Raw genomic sequence first — 18,035 nt, 5'->3', positions numbered from 1 at the left:
TTTTTTTAAATTTAAGTTTTCAGTTTTAATGTTTTCAATCTTGGAATGTTTTCAATTTTTAGATAATTCAATTTTATGTTTTATCAATATTTTGAATTTCTTGTTTCTCGATTTTTTGTTGCTTCAATTTTTTTATTTTTATATGTTGTAATTTTTTTGCTTCACTTTTCCAATTTGTAGTTTTTCGATTCCAAGTTTGCGTTTGCTTTATTTCAATTGTGCAAATTTTCATAATTCGATTTCTCAATTTTTCAAGTTTCCAGTTTTGAATTTTTTAATTTTTCGATTTTTCTATTTGCTATTTTTCGAGTCCTCGGTTTCGATTTTTCCAATTTTGAAGAGTTTTCAATTTTTAGATATTTTAATTTTCTCTTGTTTCAATATTTTGATTTTCTAGTTTCTCGATTTTTGTTGCTTACATTTTTTGATTTTTAAATGTTGTCATTTTTGTTGCTTTACTTTTTCAATTTGTAGTTTTTCGATTCCAAGTTTGCATTTGTTTTATTTTAATGTTGCAAAATTTTCATACATGGATTTCTTAATTTTTGAAGTTTCGTTTTAAATTCTTTAATTTTTCGATTTTTCTCTTTCTAGGTTTTTAATTTTTCTATTTGCTATTTTTCGAGTTTTCAGTTTTAATTTTGTCAATTTTGAAGAGTTTTCGATTTTTGGACATTTCAGTTTTCCGTTTTTTCCAGTATTTTGATTTTCTAGTTTCTCAATTTTTTGTTGCTTGAACTTTTTGATTTTTAAATGATGGAATTTTGTTGCGTCACCTTTTCAATTTGCCGTTTTAGGATTCCAAGTTTGCAGTTTCAAATTCTTTAATTTTTCAATTTTTCTGTTTGCTATTTTTCCAGTTTCTGTTTTATTTATTTCAATTTTGAAGACTTTTCAATTTTTAGATATTTTAATTTCCCGGTTTTTCAATATTTTGATCTTCTAGTTTCTCGATATTTTGTTCCTTCAATTTTTTTATTTTTAAATGTTGTCATTTTTATTGCTTCACTTTTTCAATTCGCAGTTTTTGGATTTTTCACGTTGGAGATTTTTAATTTTCTAATTACTCTATTTGTTATTTTTCGAGTTTGCATGTTTCGTTTTTCAATTTCTAGATTTCTCGACATTTCAATTTTCCAATTTTTGAATTAATCGATTTTTTCGTTTCCGCATTTTCGAATTTTTAGTTTTTCAATTTTTATATTTTCGACTTTCCGACTTTTCTCAACTTACCGAAGTTACCGTTTTGGGATTTTAAATTTTTAATTCTTCAATTTTTGTAAGGTTGTTCAATTTTTCGATTTTTTGTTTTTTAAATTTTAGATTTTCAATGTTTCTTAGTTTTTGAATTTTTTAATATTTCAGTTTTGAGATTTTTTAATATATATTTTAATTCTTCAATATTTTTAGGTTTTTCAACATTTCGATTTTTTGCTTCTTCGATTTTTCAATTCTTAAATTTTAATTTTTTAATTTATTCGATCTTTTGAAGTTTCGATTTGTCAATTTTTCAATTCTTCAGTTTTTTAAAATTGAAATTATTCAATTTTCTGAATTTTAAATGTTAGATTTCAGTTTTTGATGTTTCGATTTCCCAATTTTTCGGCTTCTCTATTTTTCGATTTCTCGATCTTTAGATCTTTTGTTTCTCGATGTTTCATTTTCAATTTTTTTTTATTCTTCCATTTTTTTGGATTTTTCAACTTTTCAACATTTCAGTTTTAGCTTTTTGCAATATTTCAATTCTTCAATTTTTCGAATTTCGATTTTTCAATTTTCCAATACGTATTTAAATTTTGGATTTTTCAATTTTTTATATTTTCAAGTTTCCAACTACTCAATTTTTCAATTTTTAAAATTTTAGATTTTTCGATTTTTTAGTTCTTTGATATTTCTATTTTTCAATTTTCCGAAAATAAATTTTAGATTTCAGTATTTTGATGTTTCGATGTCTCAATTTTTCGTCTTCTTGGTTCGTAATTTTCCAATTTTTAAAATTTTTGATTTAGGACTACATATTTCGATTTTCCAATTTGTCGACTTCTCGACTTTTCAATTTCCTGATCTTTCAGTAATATTTTGTTTCTCAATGTTTCAAATTTTCAATGTTTCGATGTTTCAATTTTTTGATATTTCAGTTTTAGGTTTTTTCAATATTTCAATTCTTCAATGTTTGGACTTTTTCGATTTCTCGATTTTTTATTTTTTCGATTTTTCAATTTTCCAATATTTAAATTTTGGATTTTTCAATTTTTCGAGTTTGCGTGTTTCAGTTTTTCAATTTTCCATGTTTCGTTTTTCAATTTCTAGATTTTTCGACATTTCGATTTTCCAATTTTTGAATTAATCGATTTTTTCGTTTCCGTAGTTTCGAATTTTTAGTTTTTCATTTCTTCAATGTTTAGAGTTTTTACATGTTTGACTTTTCAACTTTTATATTTTCGACTTTCCGACTTTTCTCAACTTACCGAAGTTACAGTTTTGGGATTTTAAATTTTTAATTCTTCAATTTTTGTTAGTTTGTTCAGTTTTTCGATTTTTAACTTTTTCGATTTTTAAATTTTAGGTTTTCAATGTTTCTTAGGTTTTTCAATTTTTTAATATTTCAGTTTTGAGATTTTTCAATATATATTTTAATTCTTCAATATTTTTAGATTTTTCAACATTTCGATTTTTTGCTTTTTCGATTTTTCAATTTTTAAATTATAATTTTTTAATTTATTCGATTTTTTGAAGTTTCGATTTGTCAATTTTTCAATTCTTCAGTTTTTTAAAATTTAAATTATTCAATTTTCCGAATTTTAAATGTTAGATTTCAGATTTTTGATGTTTCGATTTCTCAATTGTTTACTTTTTCGATTTCTCGTTGTTCCAGTTTTTTATTCCTCCTATTTTTTGTTCGATTTTTCAATTTTTCAATTTTCCAATATTTAAATTTTAGATTTTTCAATCTTTCGACTATTCGAATTTTTCCATTAATCGATTTTTTTGATTTCCGATTTTTCGAATTTTCTGTTTTTCAATTCTTCAGTGTTTCAAATTTTTAGGTTTTTGATTTTTCAATTTTTCGTTTTCTTTTTTTATTTTCGACTTTCCAACTTTTCGATTTCTCGATTTCTTAATTTACCAATATGTCAGTTTTCAGGATTTTTAATTTTTCGATTCTTTAATTGTTTCTCGATTTTTTACTTTTTCGATTTTTTGATGTTTCGATTTCTCAATTTTTCAATTCTTCAAAATTTTTAAATTTGAGATTTTTCGATTTTTCAGTTCTTTTGGATGTCTCAAATTCTTAATTTTTCAGTTTTACAATTTTTCAATTTTTAAAGCTTTTCGATTTCCCCATTTTTCTTCGATATTTCTATTTTTCAACTTTTCGAATTTTTGCTTTTTCGATTTTTCAATTTTTAAATTATAATTTTTTAATTTATTCGATCTTTTGAAGTTTCGATTTGTCAATTTTTCAATTCTTCAGTTTTTTAAAATTTAAATTATTCAATTTTCTGAATTTTAAATGTTAGATTTCAGTTTTTTTGATGTTTCGATTTCTCAATTGTTTACTTTTCCGATTTCTCGTTTGTTCCAGTTTTTTATTCCTCCTATTTTTTGTTCGATTTTTCAATTTTTCAATTTTCCAATATTTAAATTTTTCAATCTTTCGACTTTTCGAATTTTTCCATTAATCGATTTTTTTGATTTCCGATTTTTCGAATTTTCTGTTTTTCAATTCTTCAGTGTTTCAAATTTTTAGGTTTTTGATTTTTCAATTTTTCGTTTTCTTTTTTAATTTTCCACTTTCCAACTTTTCGATTTCTCGATTTCTTAATTTACCAATATTTCAGTTTTCAGGATTTTTAATTTTTCGATTCTTTAATTGTTTTTCGATTCTTTAATTGTTTCTCGATTTTTTACTTTTTCGATTTTTTGATGTTTCGATTTCTCAATTTTTCAATTCTTCAAAATTTTTAAATTTGAGATTTTTCGATTTTTCAGTTCTTTTGGATGTCTCAAATTCTTAATTTTTCAGTTTTCCAATTTTTCAATTTTTAAAGATTTTCGATTTCTCGATTTCCCCATTTTTCCTCGATATTTCTATTTTTCCACTTTTCGAATTTTTGCTTTTTCGATTTTTCGATTTTTCAATTTTTAAATTATAATTTTTTAATTTATTCGATTTTTTGAAGTTTCGATTTGTCAATTTTTCAATTCTTCAGTTTTTTTAAATTTAAATTATTCAATTTTCCGAATTTTAAATGTTAGATTTCAGATTTTTGATGTTTCGATTTCTCAATTATTTACTTTTTCGATTTCTCGTTGTTCCAGTTTTTTATTCCTCCTATTTTTTGTTCGATTTTTCAATTTTTCAATTTTTCAATTTTCCAATATTTAAATTTTAGATTTTTCAATCTTTCGACTTTTCGAATTTTTCCATTAATCGATTTTTTTGATTTCCGATTTTTCGAATTTTCTGTTTTTCAATTCTTCAGTGTTTCAAATTTTTAGGTTTTTGATTTTTCAATTTTTCGTTTTCTTTTTTTATTTTCGACTTTCCAACTTTTCGATTTCTCGATTTCTTAATTTACCAATGTCAGTTTTCAGGATTTTTAATTTTTCGATTCTTTAATTGTTTCTCGATTTTTTACTTTTTCGATTTTTTGATGTTTCGATTTCTCAATTTTTCAATTCTTCAAAATTTTTAAATTTGAGATTTTTCGATTTTTCAGTTCTTTTGGATGTCTCAAATTCTTATTTTTTCAGTTTTCCAATTTTTCAATTGTTAAAGCTTTTCGATTTCTCGATTTCCCCATTTTTCTTCGATATTTCTATTTTTAACTTTTCGAATTTTCAAATTTTTTCTTTCTCAGTTTGATTTTTAAATTTTTTAATGTGTATGCATGTGATCAACGGTTTGTTTTTCATACACAATTGACTCCAAAAATAAAGAAAGTAGATTTTCAAAAAAATCAATATATCTTTATAGACAATCGTACTGAATTTGCCTAAAGCCACTAATTAATCACAAAACAACTTTGGGCCGTAATCTAAAACCTTCTTCCGTTCAAACAGAAACTTTACATTTTCGTCCACGATATTTATTCTCGGTGAAATATTAGTTGACAAACTTGATCCTGATAGATTTATACTCATTACTTTACTGATTCATTTCGCAAGCAACAAAAAATGAACACCATTGTTTACTAAATGTTTTGTTGGCTCAAACCGTCTATATTCAAAGCAGTAAAAAACAAATCAATTTCTGGAGTGTTGGCGTCGCTTGCATTGTTCTCTGTTTCAATTAATTTAAGGAACATATAAACTTAATACCTCTGAAAATATCTCAATAAGCGTGTTTTTATTTCATTGTTTTGTTGCATTTTCTTTCGTTTCTGTTTTTTTTTTTTTAACAACTTTAGACATGCTAAATCCTTTCCAAGGACACATTATTATTAATCTAAATTATATTCCTGCACATCATTTAATCCAAGATATCGAGAAGTTCTAGGCCGACTTTTTATTACAGCATGCCATCTACGTTGAGCCCGGCAATAAATTACTTCGGTTATTAAAACAAGCACTTACTTCGCCAGTTTTGACAGGATCGACGGCGACCTCTTCACGTTGACGGCGGACGGCGTTCGGTCTTCGCCCATGTCTGTGCTGTGCTGCTCGAAGACCTGGAAGCGCTCCTTCACGTTAAGGCTGTGCAGTTCTTCGAGGCCGAGGTCGGGCTTGTCGCTCGCTGCGGACATTTTTGACGGTTAGACGCCGAGGTCTGGTGATCGTGAGGAAGGTTTAGTCACGACGTGTTAATTTTAAACTGATAGTAGAGATAGTGGCGGTGTATTTGATTTTTACGGATTGCGAGCTGGAAAAAGCCCCGCCGGTTTCGTGGAGCGGCATCGCGGGGAGTGGATTAGTCAATTTTAGTCGTAAAGATTAAGAGCAAACAAAGGGATTAATAAAATGCGATTGTTCGAGTGGGTTTTTTATTTATTGCTGAGAATTGTCGGTGATGAAGATTGCTCGGAATGAGATGTTCGTTGATAAAAATGTGTGTCGATGTATAAACTGTTCTGGATGTTTTTGGACAAACTAAATTTACCTAATATGATAATTGATAAATTTCTTCTTTCAACTAGATTTACATGGCCTACCTTTGTCTAAAAACATCCTGAACATGTATGTACGTAGCACGCGAAAAGTCGAAAAAACGTGTTTTTAAATTTAGTCCTCGTTAGCGTGGTTCTCCCGTATCTTCCGTTTTTTTCTTTTGAAAATCAATCACTGAACCACATCAAAGTCGAATTAATGTAGTACGTCAACAACAGTGAAGCACCTTCCGAAAATAACCTCATAATTAAATTGAAATCATTCAATTACATACAGCCGTACAACAGCAGTGATTTGAATAATGGATATCTCTCAAATAATGTCACGGGCGCACGTTTTGAAATCGATAACTTTAAATCGTCGAAAAAGCAAATTCATATCAAATGAAATTACCGGTATACGGTGAAAGCACAATTTAATGGCAAGTTAGGCGTAGTAAATGTATTAAATTTGGAGCATGTATATATTTTAAATATTTGGAGTTGATCTTGACATTTATTTTCTTTAACATACAGATTCCCTAATGCAATGTATTGCAACCTTTAATTTTTTGGGGGATTTTTAGACAACTTAAAAATTATCAATTTTTCAATATGAATTTCTTAAATGAAAGTCATTATCTTGTAGATTCCCATCTGTAGAAGTCAATTATCCAGAATCAATAAAATGAAAAATCGGTCATCTGTTGTCTATTGCGATTTTTTTACACTTTCAACCACTTGAATTGTGCTTTAAAAATTCAAATGTTTCAGAATTTTTTTGTTTCCCTTGTTGACAAGTGTTTTTGTGTTCTTTAATTGATTTTAAAATAGCAGTTCTTTTAATTTCCACTGTTTCGAGTTCCCAATATTTTGATATTCTAGTTTCTCGATTTTGTATTTTTCGTTGCTTCAATTTATAGATTTTACAATTTTTGATTTTTTAATTTTTAAATATTATAATTTCTGTTCTTCAAAATTTTCATACTTCGATTTCTCAATTTTTCAAGTTTCCAGTTTTAAATTCTTCAATTTTTCGATTTTTCACTTTCTGGGTTTTTAATTTTTAGATATTTTAATTTTCCGTTTTCTCCACATTTTGATTTTTAAATGTTGTAATTTTTGTTGCTTCAGTTTTTCAATTTGCAGTGTTTCGATCCCAAGTTTGCATTTGTTTTATTTCAATTTTGCAAAATCTTCATACTTCGATTTCTCAATTTTTCTAGCTTCCTGTTTTAATTTTTTTAAATTTTAGATTTTTCACTTTCTAGGTTTTTAATTTTGCAATTATTCTATTTGCTATTTTCCAAGTTTCCAGTTTTAATTTTTTAAATTTTGATCAGTTTTCAATTTTTAGATATTTTAATTTTCCGTTTTTGCAATATTTTGATTTTCTAGTTTCTCGATTTTTTTTGTTGCTTCATTTTTTTGTTTTTAAATATTGTAATTTTTGCTGCTTCACGTTTCAATTTGCAGTTTTTCGTTTCCAAGCTTGCATTTGCTTGATTTCAATTTTGCAAAATTTTCATACTTCAATTTCTCAGTTTTTCAAGTTTTCAGTTTTAAATTCTTTAATTTTTCTATTTTTCACTTTCTGCGTTTTTAATTTTTCAATTTTTCGAGTTTTCAGTTTTAATGTTTTCAATCTTGGAAAGTTTTCAATTTTTAGAAACTTTAATTTTACGTTTTATCAATATTTTGATTTTCTTGTTCCTCGATTTTTTGCTGTTTCAATTTTTTTATTTTTATATGTTGTAATTTTTTTGCTTCACTTTTCCAATTTGTAGTTTTTCGATTCCAAGTTTGCGTTTGCTTTATTTCAATTGTGCAAAATTTTCATAATTCGATTTCTCAATTTTTCAAGTTTCCAGTTTTGAATTTTTTAATTTTTCGATTTTTCTATTTGCTATTTTTCGAGTCCTCGGTTTTGATTTTTCCAATTTTGAAGAGTTTTCTATTGTTTCAATATTTTGATTTTCTAATTTCTCAATTTTTTGTTGCTTAAATTTTTTGATTTTTAAATGTTGTCATTTTTGTTGCTTCACTTTTTCTATTTGTAGTTTTTCGATTCCAAGTTTGCATTTGTTTTATTTAAATGTTGCAAAATTTTCATACATCGATTTCCTAATTTTCCAAGTTTCGTTTTAAATTCTTTAATTTTTCGATTTTTCTCTTTATAGGTTTTTAATTTTTCTATTTGCTATTTTTCGAGTTTTCAGTTTTAATTTTTTCAATTTTGAAGAGTTTTCGATTTTTAGACATTTCAGTTTTCCGTTTTTTCCAGTATTTTGATTTTCTAGTTTCTCAATTTTTTGTTGTTTGAACTTTTTGATTTTTAAATGATGGAATTTTGTCGCGTCACCTTTTCAATTTGCCGTTTTAGGATTCCAAGTTTGCAGTTTCAAATTCTTTAATTTTTCAATTTTTCTGTTTGCTATTTTTCGAGTTTCTGTTTCATTTATTTCAATTTTGAAGACTTTTCAATTTTTAGATATTTTAATTTTCCGGTTTTTCAATATTTTGATCTTCTAGTTTCTCGATATTTTGTTGCTTCAATTTTTTGATTTTTCACGTTGGAGATTTTTCATTTTCCAATTACTCTATTTGTTGTTTTTCGAGTTTTTTATTTTTTCAATTTTAAAGAGTTTTCAATTTTTAGATGTTTTAATTTTCCGTTTTTTTTTCAATATTTTGATGTTCACTTTTTTAATTTTTAAATGTAATTTTTGTTGCATCAGTTTTTCAATTTGAAGTTTTTCGATTCCAGTTTTCCATTTATTTTATTTAAATTTTGCAAAATTTTCATACTTCGTTTTCTCAATTTTTCAAGTTTCTAGTTTTAAATTCTTTAATTTTTCAAATTTTCACTTGCTAGATTTTTTATTTTTCAATTTTTCTATTTGTTATTTATCAAAGTTCTCAGTTTTAATTTTTTCAATTTGAAGAGTTCAATTTTTTTATTTTTCTTTTTTTCAATATTTTGATTTTCTCGTTTTTCAACTTCTTGATTTTTAAATATTGTAATTTTTGTTGCTCCACTTTTTTAATTAGCAATTTTTCGGTTCCAATTGTTTTATTTCACTTTTGCAATTAATGTTTCGCATTTTCATATTTCAATTTCTCAATCTTTAAGTTAGTTATTTTAAATTCTAAAATTTTTCAAAGTTTCACTTTCTCAATTTTTTAATTTTTCGAGTTTTCAATTTTAATTTTTTCAATTTTGAACTTAACAGATTTTCGATTTTTCCATTTTTCAATTGCAATTTTTCTTCCATTTCCTATGTCTGTTTGTGCGCCGTCTGTGTCGATTTTTGTTGTCGGAAACTATCGGACTGATTGTTGTCAAATTTTATATGTGTATTAGGAATATCATGAAATGGTAAAACGGTAACTAAACTTTGTCTAATCATCCCCAACAACGATGTGACGTCACCTTAAAATTGCACACATTAAATGGGTTTTAAATTGAATAAAAAACATTCCTACACGTGTAGCTTATGAATCCGTGTTGTGTTTTTGGATCTTTTGAAATATTGCAGACGCTTTAAAGTTATCATAAAAATGACAATTTTTTAATTAAAATATATTTGTTCGTTCCTCTAAAAAATCGATGACATCATCTGAAAAATTTGATCTAATAAATGTTAATTGAATTTTACAGAATTATACTTCTGCACGTGTGATTCATGATTTTTCTTTACCACAGACGTCCAGATTTTTGGAAAAAAATTAAAAATGTATAACATTTTACAATTTTGAAATCTGTAAAATCTACTGTTCTAAAGTCATGAACCCTTTAAGGTTATAGGAAGTTTCGACTTTTGGAATTAATAGACCACTGTATTTTCAATTTCTCGAGTTTTAGTTTTTTCGATTGTTGATTTATCAATTTTTCGAATTTTAGATTTTTCCAATATTTGATTTTATCGAATTTTCAATTTTTCAATGTTTTCGTTCTTCACTTTTCAACTTTTTAATTTTTCGAATTTTTGATTTTTCAGTCTTAGAATTTTCACCCTTTTTACTTTCCGATTTTCGAACTTTCGAGTTTTCGACACTCCGATTTTCGATTTTTTAGTTTTTCAATTTTCGAATGTTTGAAATTATAATTTACGCCACTGATTTTTACTTACTTGAGGTTATCACAAAACAAAAATCGCAAAACCAAATTTTAAAATCTTTGAAAAAACGGAATTTATTGGGCTTTATGTACAAACACTGAAAATGTTTTAACATTAAAATAACGAGTGATCAAAAAAAAATCCTGCAGTTACTGAGTGATCATCTTTTGTGACTAAAACATGCATTTGCATTGACATGATATGTTAAAAAAGTGAGGTTATAACAAACTTCAATTAAAATTATTTTATAATTTCTGGTGCTATAATATGAGTTAAATCTACAATGTACAAAATATGATGCATCTGTATTCATTACATTCATATTTTTCAGAAATACTAGTACAGGGTGAGTCAAAAAAAATCACAAAATTTTCGAAATGAAAATTAATATTACATACATATTTTATTTTAACTTAGGAGTTATCAAAAAAAGTAGACGGACATTTGGCACCAAAATATTGATTTGATGGTGCTAAATAAAACAAATTGCGGTGATAATTTGACATTTCCGATATATATGTAAGTAGTGCATTAAGACCAGTTTTTCTCCGTATGCATAATTAGATTTAATCAATTATTTATTCATAATTACACAGCCAAGGTGTTTCCAAGCACACGTTCGAAGTTGACGGGTTATTTAACTCGGTAAACGTATTTGGGGGTTTCTTTCGCTTCAAATTTATTCATCAATTTACATTCTTTTCAGAGTAGACAATTTTAATTGTTTTTGCCCCACAACCGTATGCTACTGAAACATTCAATATAACTGAAATTTCCCAACTCTTTTTTTTTTAATTTTAAACACCACAAAACTTCAACAACGAAACAACACATGTGAAAACCCAGTTATTAAAACTTAAGCCACGCACTCAGGGGCCTAATTCCAGCCCTCTCGTCAAAAAAACACAGATGGAGCTACGGTTAAATTCGCAAAGCACACTCGATACCTCTAACAACGTCGGGTGGCAATTCAACCGGCTGACTTTCCCGAATAATCAGCTCCGGCTTTCTAGGTTTGCCTGAAAACAGTGAAACACTCGCAATTTCAAAACAATTCGATCGATCTGACTATAAACACGCAACATCGTCTCTCAACTTACGAGGAGTGTCGTCTTCGACGGCCTTCGGGGCGAAGAGGGCTTTGAAATGGGGCTTGCAGTACAAGGTTCCCTCATTGCTTTGATATGTGTCGACGCTGCAACCGACAAAATGAGCACTAATCGAACAGAGAGGGTGCAAGAGGCGACAGTCCGACCGAAAATGACCCTCACGCATGTAGCCAGTGCAAAAGGGTCATAATCGCTCGATGCGGCGAAACGTCGCGACTGCCGACTCTCTATTCAGCGTTTGGTGGTACACACTTCAATTGTTTACTGCATTCGGTGCATCGGAAGCAGTTCTTGTGCCAGACGGCCTTCTCAGCCTTGATCTGCTCCATTTGGAAAACGGCTTTGCCGCACGACCGGCAGTTGGAGGTGTCGACTTGGGCGCCCTGAGACACAAGGATAAATAAAAATTGAATTGAGATTGCGAGGGCTTACATTGAATTTTTCTTGTGCTTTCGACGAATCCGAGGAGCGGATGTGGAGGACGTTCTTCTTTTGTAAGGCGTCGAATTTGTTGAAACTTGATTTCTGGAAAATAGGGCTGGAGTGAGAGAAGTGGTGGAAATGCAAGCAGTGACGAGATAGACAATTTCAATTTTTTTTTCTTGGGATTTTGTTTTGATTATGGCGTGTTCGGAGCGTTTAGCTTGTGTTTGCTTTGTATCGATCGCTGCGTTATTAAACGTTCAAAATTTAATGAAAATCGCTTTGGGTTGGAAACGTTTAAAATTGGTGGAGATGTGGGCAGTTGTTTATAGTGGTCTATTTTAATTGAAGGTGAGTCAGATGTACTCCTTAGCGGTATAATTGTTATTTTTAAGTGCCTGAACGCGGCTGCGTTATTTAAATCGGATAGTTGTAATTTCTTATTTTACATTATTTGACTCACAAATTTGGAAGAGAGAGTCGACATATTTTAATACCGAGATTTCTTTTAGTCAGTGAATATTACGGTTACTGCGGATGTTTTTTACAATTAAACTTCTTCAATTTTATTTTTTTTTATCTCCAGTTTTCGAACTGTCATTTTTCGAGTTTTTAACGTTTAAATTTTTCGGTTTTTCAATTTTCCCACTTTTTCAATTTTTAGATTTTGCAATTTTAGATCTGCAGTTTCACGAGTTTTCAATTTTAAATTTTTCAATTTTGCGATTTTTCAATTTTTAGATTTTGCAATTTTAGATTTGCAGTTTCACGAGTTTTCAATTTTAAATTTTTCAATTTTACGATTTTCCAATTTTTCATGTCTTCAATTTTTCAGTGTTCCGACTTTACAATTTTTAGATTTTTTAGTTTTTCGTTTTTTCAATTTTAGAATTTTTAGTTTTATGATTTTTCAATTTTTCGTTTGCTCAATTTTTGATTTGCAGCTTTTTTAGTTTTCATTTTAAATACAGATGTAGTACATAGCATTACTTTCCATAGATTTTTCAATTTTTCGAGTTTTAATTTTTCGATTTTTAATTTTTAATTTTTGAATTTCTCGAGATTTATTAATTATTCAAATTTTCAATCTGGCAATGTTACAATTTTTCGACTTTACTATTTTGATGATTTTATAATTTTTCGATTCGATTGGTTTTTCTTCTTTCCAATTTTTCGATTTATTACTTTTTTCGATTTTTAAGTTTCTCGATTTCTTTGATCTTTAAATGGAGTTCCCTATTTCCCACTTTTCCCATTTTGCAATTTTTCTTTTTTTGTTTTTTCAAATTTTTCTGATTTTTTAGATTTTCGTTCCATTTTTTAACTATTCCAATCAACAAAATCGAAAAATTGCAAAATTGTTAAACTATATAATATTAAAAAGGAAAAAACTAAAAAGTACAAAATGAAACTTTAAAAAGCTAAAATTGGAAGAAAAAACTAAAAATTATTAAATCGAAAAATTTATTTTCATTGAGATCGTAATTTATAACTCATTCTTCTAATATGCTAAAAAAGTAAAAAATCGCAGTAACGATCAACTTTAAATTTAGAAAATACTCAGCACAAAAAAGAGAACAAAAAATAGAATAAGATGCAGTAATAAAATATGGAATGTTCTATTTCTAAAAATTGTAATAATTAAAACACTTTTTATTAACAATCCGTACATGAAAATTTAATCTAATTTACACTACATCAAAGCACGTATTTTTATTTATCTCTCCACAAAATATTGGAACAGATATTTCAAAAATAACTCCACTGCGATTTTCTGTGAACCCTTCTATTGCTAAAAACTTAGGTGTTTCATTAAAAAAAAAACAAGTTCTTTTCATTTTCTCGATTTTTAAGTCTTCAATTTTCGATCTTTAAAATTTTCAATTACCTAATCGAATTTTTGGATTTTCGGCTTTTCAGTTTATCAATTTTTAGATTTGTGGTTTTCTATTTTTCGGCTTTTCAATTTACTGACTTTTCAATTTTTCGAATTCTCAATTTTCTTCGATTTTTCATTTTTCGATTTTTAGTTTTGGGATTTTTCAATGTTTCAATTCTCCAATTTTTCGATTTTTAAATTTCAAAATTTTCAATTTTTCAATGTTCCGATTCCTCGATTTTTCAATATATTAGTTTTTCGGTAGTTTAATTTTTCAATTTTTCGATTTCTCGATTTTTCAATTCCTCGATATTTCTATTTTTCAGTTGTTTTAATTTCTAAATTTTAAATTCTTGATCTTTCGATTTGTCGATTTTCCAATTTTTCGATTTTATAACTTCTCGATTTTTCAGTCTTCCAATTTTTTATTTCTCGATCTTTATTTTTTCGAGTTTTCAATTTTTCAATTTTTTCTACAAAAAGCAAAGTTTTTAAACTGAAATTTTTAAAAAGCGTAAACTAGGGAAATTTGAATTATTTTCCCTGAAGCGCTCTCGTACACTGCATTCCTGCGCAAACACGATTTTTTTCAGGTTGTTCCGGTAAACTTGAAAATTCAAAAGTTGAAAAGTTGAAAAAAATGATGAATTAGAAATCGAGAAAACTAAAAAATTGAAAAAACGAAAAATTTAAATATACAAAAATGAACAATTCAACAGTTGAAAAATCGAACAACCGAAAACTCAGCAAATTGAAAAACAAATCTTAAAGAGTTGGAAAATTAAAAAAATGCAAAATTGCGAATCGACACAACTAAAAATTTAAATAATTTTTAAAACGCGAAAAACTAGTTTTATTATTTTTTAAAGAGAACAACTTGCTGTAAGTATGTCATTTTTGAAGCTTTCAAATCGAAAATAAATTTTCAAATATCGATATATCAGTTTTTCTAATAAACACCTGAATCCTTTTTTTTCTTCTCATTCTTTTAATATGTGTTTCTTAGAAAAGTAAAAAATTGCAGTAACTATCACCTTTAAATATAGAAAATTCTTAAGGCGTTTATTTCTGAATCCTTCTATTACTAAGAAAATTCAAAAATAAACTGTGACTCTAAAGCCCGAGGAGAGGTCAATCAAAATACATATGTGAAAATATATATATTTCATTCAAAAAAACTAAGTTGTGTATTACGCCTTAAAAACGAAACACACTGTATAGTTAATAATTTTGAAGTAACAATTAATAAGATATCGAGAAACGCGTGCTTAGTGATTCAGGCTATATATTCTGATTAAGACTTTCTTAGTCTTTATGACTATAGTTTATTTTCGAAATTCCAATGCAACGTTGCCACAGTATTCTAATTTTCTTGAAATTTTTAGCAATGGAAGGGTTCACAAAAAAATCGCAATAGGGTTATTTTTAAAATTTGGGTGACAATACTGTGTGGAGAGATAAATAAAGATAAGATTGTGATATAAATAACATAGGGTTTTCAGTGGCAACGTTGAATTGAAATTTCAAAAATAAACTATGCCTATAAAGCTTAAAAAGATGCTAATAATAAACAATATGTACAAATATATCGACTATTCGATTAAAAAAAATAAGTTGTGTGGTCTGTCTCGAAAACATAACACCCTGTATAGTCGTGTATAATTTTACTATAATTACTCGAAACACTTACTAAAATTATTTTGAACTACACAGTGTTCTGTTTTAGAGCGTAATACAGAAGTCAGTTTTATCAAATGGCACGCCCTGCATATTTTTACATATTCTGATTGATCTCTTCTTTACCTTTATAACCACAGATTCTTTTTTAAATTCTGATGCAACGGTGCCACGTTATTCAAATTTTCGTTTTTTTGTGGAGAGATAAATATAAATACAGGTGCACGCATTGTTGTGCTACAAACAAAATTTTTAAATATCGATATTTCAGTTTTTTCAGTGTGTTTTATTTCTGCATTTTACTGTTTATGTTTCCACAAAATATTGCAACACAGAAAATTGGAATAAGAATGTGTAAAAATATACAGGTGTTCTATTAAAAAAGAAAAAAAAAAACTACATATGTTATACCAAAAATATGTGAAAAAATTGAATCGACGCCATAGAAGTTAGAGTTTTATTATGAAGTGAGGATTAACATGTTTCGGTACCTACCGGTACCATCATCAGAGCTAAATGATGAATATGAAATTAGCTTGCAAAAAACACAAGTTATAACACTTACCCGAAATACAAAACTTAGAAATTACATAATTAGTAACACAAATTAGGCTTGAGAGCTCTGTTAGTGGCAACCTCAAGGTCTAATTAGGAAGTGCAAGGAATTAAACATATGAAGCACAAAAGAAATAAAAGGGTAATCAGCGCCACCTATCGAGATCTCTAGAAATAAAAACGTAATAAGCGCCATCTATCGAGTGTTCTACAAATAAAGTACAGAAAGAGAAAAAATAAAACCGGGGGAGAACAGTAGCCTGGAAATATTTAAGAAATAGATAGCAGGGAAGAAAGGAAAGGGATATTGAAACTAGTTTGTTCATTCACACAAATTAGTTCAGGATCTCTAACAGCTTTATAAATTTCAAGAATTTTGAAAAAATAGAGTGGAAAATGTTTCTGCCTTTGGCCAACATATACTGTGTTGCAGTCATGTTGGCCAAATTTTAATTTTAATTGATAAAAACCCGAATGAGGGAAAATAGCGACAGGGTCTTCGTTTCCTAAAAACAAAGAATAAAGGTTAGAAAACCAATTTTTTCCCATACTTTTGGTACAAACAATCAAAAAATTATAAATAATACTCGTATTATAAATTCGCATTTTATTTAATATTTCCTAAAAGACAAAATAAATCATTTAACGGTTTTGGCGCATAATTAGCGGCTATATTGGTTAGGAAAAAACGAGTTTTGAGTTTTTCCAAAAACAAAAACCGCACTGTCTGTATGACATCGATAACCATTTCCCACTTCTGCTATATCGGTACTGTAAATTTTTGTCGATACACCCCATATGATGAAGAATTACCGACAAATTGTTTAATGGAATGTAAAACAGTGAAACAAATTGTCCTTTTCCGAATTTACTTGAAATTGTAAACACATCGTATGCAAATTCCGCTATTATTTGCAAACTAAGGTCCTCACAGCCACCGCCCTAAGCCCAATTAAACTTCACACAAGCTAAACCTTCAGTGGGTGTCTGACGACCCAACAAACCTCCATAATCACAAAACGCGAATTTAATTCGACGTGTCTCAACTCCGACGAGAATTCGAAATAAATAACTCAAGTCGCAGTTGAACAAGCACAAACATAAACGACGAACAGACGTTATTTAGCCAAGATAGCAGTATTTATTCGGGAGATAATCACATCGGAACAGTCAGAAAGCGAAAGGAGCAAGCTTGTAGCATTAATGGTCAAAATTAAAACTGTCTATTGCGATTCGACTTACCGCATCTACGCTCTTACAATCAACACTCTTTCCCAATCTACAATCTCCAACGTTCGAGCGAAACTTTTCTCTCTATGGGTTAGTGCACCATGCAAGAACAACAACAACACATGCAAAAAACTACGAGTTAGTCGCCTCGCTATGGACAAGGCACTAAAAGCTCTTACCAATGCTCGCACAGAGACTCCGGAGAAGACGTTCTCAATGAGTTTGTTAGAGGCGATCATAGCATCGGACAAAGATTTAGTACGCTATTCGACAAAACAACACAATGAGAAACACATGCACAAAGACACTGTCGACAAACAGCAGCTCTTACCGTTCGATCGCTACGGTTGCGTTTTAGTGAAACTTTGTCGTCTTCGATTTTAGTTAAATCGCCGAAACTCCTACACTGATTGCGGACAAAACAAAAAATTAAGGCCGGTCATGCTAGGAAAGCTAAATTGCAACTAAAAAATAATTTGGCAAGGCTTACCAGGTTTTTCACGTTTACGTTATAGAAAGAGTCCTCGTTATGAGTGTTAGTTCCGTTCTAAAAAACAATTAATTGAGAAAAAAAAACTAACTAAAAGCCGAAGGGGAAAGGGGGCACAATGCACACGGACTTACAACTGAGATGTTTTCTTTTTCTTCTTTTCGAGACTTTTTCGATTTTTTCTTTTTCAGTCCTTTATTGTCTGACGAGTGGGATTCGATAGTTGTGGTTTCTACATAGGATTCAGTCACTTGGGTGCTCTAGATGCAAAATAATAAGACTAGTAAATATGGCAGAAATAAAAGGGGTTCCAGGGGCGGACAAGAGCAAGATTAAAATTTTTAAAACATCGTGTTGTGTGAAACTTAATAATTTAATTTTTCTTTTTTTCTTTTTAGTTAGACAGGTTAACTTCACAAAAAATTTCAGATTTAAGACCAAAAGAATCCATAAAGCACAAGT

At 28.3% G+C, this 18,035-nt stretch overlaps 1 protein-coding gene across 10 annotated transcripts in view; it reads right to left on the bottom strand.

The window, feature by feature from the left end:
* Positions 1-18,035, bottom strand: part of LOC135138762 (LIM domain and actin-binding protein 1) — a 74,566-nt gene that overhangs the window by 10,209 nt on the left and 46,322 nt on the right. For 4 of the 10 annotated variants that reach the window (XM_064068766.1, XM_064068773.1, XM_064068765.1 and 1 more), the window contains exons 5-14: positions 17,708-17,833; positions 17,574-17,630; positions 17,415-17,489; positions 17,263-17,346; positions 17,096-17,167; positions 11,752-11,844; positions 11,572-11,702; positions 11,311-11,405; positions 11,158-11,229; positions 5,581-5,740 (exon numbers count right to left, since the gene is read on the bottom strand). In XM_064068766.1, the coding sequence (XP_063924836.1) occupies positions 5,581-5,740; positions 11,158-11,229; positions 11,311-11,405; positions 11,572-11,702; positions 11,752-11,844; positions 17,096-17,167; positions 17,263-17,346; positions 17,415-17,489; positions 17,574-17,630; positions 17,708-17,833 (965 nt within the window). The remainder of the gene's footprint in view (positions 1-5,580; positions 5,741-11,157; positions 11,230-11,310; positions 11,406-11,571; positions 11,703-11,751; positions 11,845-17,095; positions 17,168-17,262; positions 17,347-17,414; positions 17,490-17,573; positions 17,631-17,707; positions 17,834-18,035) is intronic. The other 6 variants (XM_064068767.1, XM_064068768.1, XM_064068769.1 and 3 more) reach the window with 6 other exon arrangements.

This window comes from Zophobas morio, unplaced genomic scaffold (genome assembly GCF_036711695.1).
Source record: "Zophobas morio isolate AGI-343-1 ecotype UQ-CSIRO unplaced genomic scaffold, CSIRO_AGI_Zmor_V1 ptg000030l, whole genome shotgun sequence".
Taxonomy (NCBI): domain Eukaryota; kingdom Metazoa; phylum Arthropoda; class Insecta; order Coleoptera; family Tenebrionidae; genus Zophobas; species Zophobas morio.
Note: the sequence above shows the minus strand (reverse complement) of the source record. Positions and strands in the feature narration are given on the sequence as shown.